The sequence below is a fragment of the Panthera uncia genome (genome assembly GCF_023721935.1).
Source record: "Panthera uncia isolate 11264 chromosome A1 unlocalized genomic scaffold, Puncia_PCG_1.0 HiC_scaffold_17, whole genome shotgun sequence".
NCBI lineage: Eukaryota > Metazoa > Chordata > Mammalia > Carnivora > Felidae > Panthera > Panthera uncia.
Genome location: NW_026057577.1, coordinates 102,154,454 through 102,161,742, shown reverse-complemented (window position 1 = coordinate 102,161,742; position 7,289 = coordinate 102,154,454). Strand labels below are relative to the sequence as shown.

Sequence of the window (7,289 nt, the reverse complement as noted above, 5' to 3'; positions counted from 1 at the left end):
CTAGAGATTTGTGGGGTTTTTTTTGTTTGTTTGTTTTTGTTTTTGAGGGAGACATAACTTCTATATACCTTACACTTTCGCTTACCTAACATTTCTTTCTACTGAGTCACAACTTTTACTATCTTAAAAGGAACTGTTAGGTCATTACAATCAATGGGAAATCAGCATCATTTATCCTATGCAGAACTTGCTGGATTTTCATTTTTTAAATTTCACATTAAAATGAATACACAATAATTGTTTCTTTTAAAGGTACCACTTAAAATAAGCTCTTGTGGCAATATTATGGGAAATATAGCTTTAAGGACTACAGTCGCGATCTCTTGAGTTCCTAACCAGTAAACCAGTTAAAGCTCTCCAATCTCCAGTTTCTCCCCCACAATTTTCCGGGAGAAGGCTAAGGGCAGGAAGAAAGCAAGGCCATCAGGAGATCCAGTACCTACAAGGGACGACCAGAGGACATCGAATGGAGACCCAAAGGCACTTTAAATACCCAGCCACACAACCGCGGCAGGGAGGAACTGACCTTCTCGCGCAGGGTGCAGTGGACGTCTGAGGCGACGCGCCCTTCCCACCACGGCTCATCCATCATCGGGTATGCAGCACAGAGATCCGACGCTACCGGGCTCTCAGGGCGCACCCTGCGTGGACACGGGCAACTTGAGCAGCTGCAGCACGCCTCCCCGGCTCGGACCCGCGGCATCCCTATTCTCGCTCGTCCCCGGCCAGGGCCCGAATGGGCGCCCCTTCCTACCCCGCTGAGAGGAGCCGGTGGTCGCCTCCGGTCCCAGCCAAGGGTGCGGTGCCCCCTTGCCCTCTGCTCGAGGGAGCCGGGGCCACCTGGAACTCTGCAACAACTTGCAGAATTTTTATCTTCCTTTTTGCAAAAGTTGCGCAGAAAGTTGCCGACTCCGCTAGCTCACCCAAGGCTGGAGCTCCGGCAGCGGCCACCGGCTCGCCGTCCCCAACTCCTCCCCCGCCGCCCAGCCTTTGTCCTGCTCCCACATCCTGCCCTCGAGCCGGGGCGAAACTCACGCATCCCTCTTCGGGCGTGGGGGGCTGCGGGTGCCAGGCCCCTCTCAGGGCCAAGCCGGCGGTGCCCTCGGTTGTCTGCACGCGGCTGGGCGCGCGCGCGCGGGGCGCCCCACGCTCTCGACGTTCGCCTCCGCAGCCCCGCTGGCCCTCGTCGCCGCCGCGCCCCTGCTTGCGCTCGGGTCCCGCCGCGGCTCGCAGCCTCCCGGCCGCCGGGGGCCTCCCTCCCTCGCTGGGGGAATTGGGGGCCGGGCCACGCGCATGCGCCGGCGGCCCGCACCCCGTGGGGCGGGGGGCTGGGAATTGGAGTCTTTCTTTCGCCGGCGCTGGCTCCGCTTCCTGCCCGCCCGCCTTCCCCACTTGGGTGGAAAGCTTCCTCTCACCTTCGCGGAGGCTCTGGGTGGCCTCCTGGGCTCCTCGCCGGCTTCCGCGGGGAGCTCAGGGACCGCAGCGCCACCTGCGCGCACCACGCGTGAAGAGCGCGGGCAGGATGCCCCCAGAAAGTTCTGTCTCCCGCGTGCGCTGCTGTGGCCAATTTTACGTCGGTTCCACCTGTTTTTTCTTTCTTAATTCTTCTTCTTCTTCTTCTTTTTTTTTAAAACTCGTCTCGAGATGGGGAGGTAGATTTCTAAACGGACAATTCCCACGAACGCTCCAGAAAAGCCGCTCTTGGTTACCCACGAGTCCTGAATTCAAAAGGAGGCTCAGTGAATCAACTGGTATTTATTGTGTTCCTGCAGAGTGTAGATCTGCGTCTTGGAGTGGTGGAAAACCAACGGTACCGTGGATGGAAAGCATTGTCTTTTTAATTCAGCTGATTGTTTTCGGAAAGGCACTCCCTTTAATCAGCTCATCTATTGGCACCACAGTGGGCTGTCCTCTTGGCTGATGGTTTTTTTGTGATACTTTTTGAGATTCGCAGACTTGTTTCAAACCCACCTACAAACTGGATAATTTTTGCCGAGTTCCTCACGTGTTCTAAGACGGGGAACCCTCTTGTGTAAAATGGGAATAAAAATTGCACCAGCCTGTTGAAGATACTGTATTATTAAAGAAGATAATTCGTGTGAAGTGATAATTGCCATGTCAGGTATAAAAAGAACACTCAATAAATAGCCACCACTAAAGCGCCTTTAGTTTCTGACTGGTTTCCTGAAAGCACATACCCACCTGGAAAAAAATTTTAAAGTCAGCTTTGACAAGCTTCAACTGGAGCTTAAAGAACAATTTTAATGTAAAATATATATAGTGTATAATATGTATATTATACAGTATATATACTCTTGTAAAAGTGTGAAATACCTAGGAATAAAGTTACTGAGAAATAAAGGCTTTTAATGAAGACATTATAAAAGTTGAAACATAATAAGAAAGTCTTGAAGACATAGAAGGTGAAAATACCAACTTTACCCAAATTTAGTCCTTTAATAAAATTCTAATGATTGTAGGTAGATGAGGCTGGAAAAGATAACATGTAACACTTTCTGTAACATTCAAATGGAAGAATATCCATGAGAAAATCTAAGAATTTTAAATTTTAAAAATGGAGGAGATAGACCTATATTACCAAATCTTAAAACATATTGCTAACCTGGGGTGCCTGGCTGGCTCAGTCGGAAGACCATGCAACTCTTGATCTTGGGTTCATGAGTTCGAGCCCCACGTCGAGTGTAAAGATTAATTAAAAAAAAAAAAACAATAAAACATAAATTTAAAAAAACATATTGCTAAGGTATAATTATAATAGTGTGGTGTCAATACAAGAGTGGATTGATAACCATCAGTGGAATAGCTGAAGTCTAGAAACGTATACAACATACTTAAAACCCAATCTTAGGATAAATGTGGCATTTCACTTTTGTGTGGAAAAGGATAAATTCTTCAATAAATTAGGCTGAGGAAATTAGTTAATTTGGGGGTAAAAGTAAAACTAGAGATTTATTTCAATCATCATTCAAATTAATATAAGAACCTGTCAAATGACAAAACTAAAATAGTGATGCCTGGGTGACTCAGTCAGTTGAGCGTCTGACTTCAGCTCAGGTCATGATCTCACCGTTCCTGAGTCTGAGCCCCCACATTGGACTTAACCACTTCAGATCCTCTGTCTGCCCCACCCTCTCTGCCCTTCCCCCACTCATGCATGCATGTTCTCTCAAAAATGAATAAACATTTATAATAAATGAATAAACATATATATATACATGTACTATATAATATATATATACATATATATTATATACATACATACCTGCCAAATGACAAACCAAAACAATTTAGTAACAAGTCTGATGTCCTTTATTCAAGGGAACACAGTCCATGGATTGGGAGAGTGCAGTGTCTCACCAGCAGTGGAGACCTCTTCCAGAGGGATTTTGGGCAAGAACAAGTTTTATAGAATGTTACAAGAGGTAATGCAGAAGCAAGGCATGACTCATTAAGAGGTTAGAGATTTCCTTATAAGGCTAGCAGGTCCTATTTCCTAAGGTAAGGTAAACTAGCTAAAGCTAACTTGGAGATGTGTGATTGGTGTATACTAGGTTTCCTTGCCAGGTGTTTCCAGAAAAGTGCAGAATGACTTAGGTTTAGATTTGTGATGTGGCACAGACTACTAGGGTGGCCTCTGTTTTAGGGGTCCCTATCTATAAATTAGCTTTATCAAGCCCAAAGAACTACAAACAACAACAAAATAGAAGACAATTAAGAGAAAATATAGGTGCATTATTTCAGAAGAGAAAGCCCAGATATAAAGCACAGGAAGAAAGCCAAGGATGAGTATATATATTCGAGTAAATATGCAAGAGTTAGTTAGATATATCAGATGTCACAAAAAAGGCAAATGACAGATTGGAGAAAATGTTTTTAACAAATGTGACAAAAGGTAGATCTTACTATCTGAAACTCTCATAAATGATTACCACATGAAACATATCAAAATTCAGAATTTCATGTATGCCATGAAAGAAGGAATTCAAAAGGATTAGTATCATTTTTAAAATGTTCATACTGGGGCGCCTGGGTGGCTCAGATGGTTAAGCATCCCACTTCGACTCAGGTCAAGATCTCGCAGTTTACAGGTTCAAGACCTGTGTTGGGCTCTGTGCTGACAGCTCAGAGCCTGGAGCCTGCTTCGGATTCTGTGTCTCCTCTCTCTGCCCCTCCCCCACTTGTGCTCTATGTCTCTCTCTCAAAATAAATAAATAAATGTGAAAGGAAAATTTTTAATGTTCATACTCCCTACAAACACATTAAAAATTTTTTTAGAAACTTTGTGATACATCTTTGTTGAGGATTTTTAAAAACACAGCAGGCAAAAATTAAAAAATAAAATAAAATAAAATAGGGGCACCTGGGTGGCTCAGTTGGTTGAGCATCTAACTTTGGCTCAGGTCATAATCTCACAGTTTGTGGGTTCGAGCCCCACGTCGGGCTCTGTGCCGACAACTCAGAGCCTGGAGCCTGCTTCAGATTCTGTGTCTTCCTCCCTCGGCACCTCCCCCACTTGTGCTCTGTCTCTGTCTCTCAAAAATAAATAAACATGAAAAAATTAAAAAAAAAAATACAGCAGGCGAGGGGTGCCTGGGTAGCTCAGTAGGTAAAGTGTCTGACTCTTGATTTGGGTTCAGGTCATGATCTCATGGTTTGTGGAATCGGGCCCCAAGTCAAGCTCTGTGCTGACCGTGTAGAACCTGCTTGGGATTCTCTCCCTCTCCCTCTCTCTCTCTGTTCCTCCCCCACTCGTGCTCTTTCTCAAAATAAATAAAAATTTAAAAAATCTATACATAACATGTGAGTGCTTGCTTTGGCAGCACATATACTAAAATAGGAACAATGCAGAGAAGATTATCGTGGCCCTGTGTAAAGATGACACGTAAAAATATAACATGCAAGGTTGACAAATATATGTTTGGGACAAATATATGTTTGGTGTTGTTGGGAATATAATCCTATCTTACTAAAAGATGGTCTTACTAAAATTTTTTAATGTATCATTTGATCTAATTATTCCACTTCTGAAATTTCATTTTATTTTATTTTTTAATTAAAATTTTTTTTAACATTTATTTATTTTTGAGAGACAGAGCACGAGTGGGGGAGGGACAGAGAGAGAGGGAGACACAGAATCTGAAGCAGGTTCCAGGCTCTGAGCTGTCAGCAGAGGCCAATGTGGGGCCTGAACCCACGAACTGTGAGATCAAGACCTGAGCCAAAGTCGATGCTTAACCAGCTGAGCCACCCAGGCTCCCCTTTAATTATTTTTAAGCTTATTTATTTATTTTGAGAGAGAGACAGAGCGTGAGCGGGGAGGGGCAGAGAGAGAGGGAGACAGAGAACCCCTAGCAGGCTCCGAGCTGTCAGCACAGAGCCTAAAGTGGGGTTCGAACTCATGAACTGTGAGATAATGACCAAGAGTCAGATGCTCAACTGACTGAGCCACTCAGGCACCCTTCTGGAAATTTATTTAAAAAAAAAAAAAAGCAGATGAGTGTAAAGATTTCTTTACAGTCGGTTTTATCACAATGCTTTTTTACTGTAGTGAACTATTAGAACAGGTACTGGTTAAATAATAAATCATGATTAGAACAGGAATGGTTAAACACACATGCAAAAGAAACTGAAGAATATTTATAAAAGTATTAACTGTGCAATCAGTGGTAGGATTATGGAAAATTTTATTTTACTTTTTATTCTAAGATATCTGTATTTCTAAGTTTTCTACAAGAAACATGCGTTACTCTTATAATCAGAAAAAAAGTAAATGTTATTAAAATAGAATCACATGGTAAAATTACTAGAGTGGCCTTCCATTGAATAACAACTCACAGGGGTGCCTGGGTGACTCAGTCAGTTAAGCATCCGACTTCAGCTCAGATCATGACCTTGCTTGCAGTTCGTGAGTTTGAGCCCTGCGTCAGGCTCTGTGCTGACAGCTCAGAGCCTGGAGCCTGCTTCGGATTCTCTGCCTCCATCTCTCTCTGTTCCTCCTCTGCTCTCACTCTGTCAGTCTCTCTGTCTCAAAAATAAATAAGGTTTAAAAAAAAGTGACTCTCAGTATTGTTTTGCTTTTTGTTGTTGCTGTTCTTTATTTTTTTAAGTTTACTTGTTTATTTATTTTGAGGGGGGGAGGAGGAGAGAGAGGGAGGGAGAGAGAATTCCAAGCAAACTCCACACTGTTAGACACCCCAATGTGGGGTTGGATCTCAAGAAAAGTGAGATCATGACCTGAGCCAAAAGCAAGAATTGAACACTCAACCGACTGAGCCACCCAGGTGTCCCTGTTCTTTATTTTTCATAGCAGTATTATAATATTTCTATGCAGGGTACACGAAGGGCCTTTATTATTCACTAATTTGGAGTCTCTCTTTTCCTAAACTTCAGCTCTCAGTTGTTAGCAGTTCTTTTTTTTGTAATTAATTTATTTATTTGAGAGAGAGAGAGAGAGAGAGAGAGAGAGCATACATGCATGCATGTGCAGGAGGGCAGAGAGAGAGGGAGAGAGAGGATCTCCAGCAAGTTCCACATTGTCAGTGCAGAGCCTGATGAAGGGCTCAAACCGTGAGATCATGACCTGAGCCAAAATCAAGATCAGACACTTAACTGACTGAACCACCCAGGCACCCCTCAGTTATCAGGAGTTCTGACAAGTGAGAGAGAGAGGGAGGCAGAAAGTTGGCTTTTCTCCAGGAGTGATTTTCAAAAGATTGTAAAAACCATTCATAGTCTGCAGTCCTTTGTGTATCATTTCAAAGACTCTTGTTGTCCTAGTATCTCTGAAGAATAAAAATACATTGCACTGATGGTTTTGGTGGTGCATCGCTGTCCGCAGGTAGAAATGATGTCAGTGCCCTTAGCCTCTTCTGGGGCCAGGAGGGGAACCGTGCAACTGAGTTCCCTTTCCCACCCCCTACACCCCACCCATGCCAAGAAGTATTCATTTGTTCACTCCTTCATTCATTCATTCAAAACCAAACCTTTATCAAGTGTTTACTATGAACCACTGAACCCCCTCCTACCCCGAATTTCTGAAGCTCACAGGCTGGAAACCAAAGATTTAGGGCAAGAGCATCCTATCTACTGATAACTGGCCCATATATAAAATAAGGGCAAAAAAACTTCTCTGACCTTTCCAATCTTCCTCAGAGGACAAATCAATCTAATATCATCACATGCTCAGTTTAACCTCCCTTTCTCTCTCTCTTTTTGTTTTCATATGATACAAGGTGTCATTTTACAAATATATACTATGGTGAAATGTA

General features: G+C 43.5%; 1 protein-coding gene and 1 pseudogene across 9 annotated transcripts in view; one reads left to right on the top strand and one right to left on the bottom strand.

Moving 5' to 3' along the window:
* CCNJL (cyclin J like) overlaps nt 1-1,518 on the bottom strand; it is a 112,118-nt gene extending 110,600 nt beyond the window's left edge. For 7 of the 9 annotated variants that reach the window (XR_007461416.1, XR_007461417.1, XR_007461420.1 and 4 more), the window contains exon 1: nt 527-714. Coding sequence is in view for 2 of the 9 variants with exons in the window: in XM_049647862.1 (XP_049503819.1) it covers nt 527-592 (66 nt within the window). In the remaining 7 variants the exon portion in view is untranslated. Of the gene's footprint in view, nt 1-526; nt 715-1,035; nt 1,126-1,415 lie in introns of those variants that run through there. The other 2 variants (XM_049647862.1, XM_049647861.1) reach the window with 2 other exon arrangements.
* Nucleotides 1,519-4,825: 3,307 nt separating this feature from the next.
* LOC125935861 (uncharacterized) lies at nt 4,826-4,937 on the top strand (annotated as a pseudogene).
* Nucleotides 4,938-7,289: the final 2,352 nt, after the last annotated feature.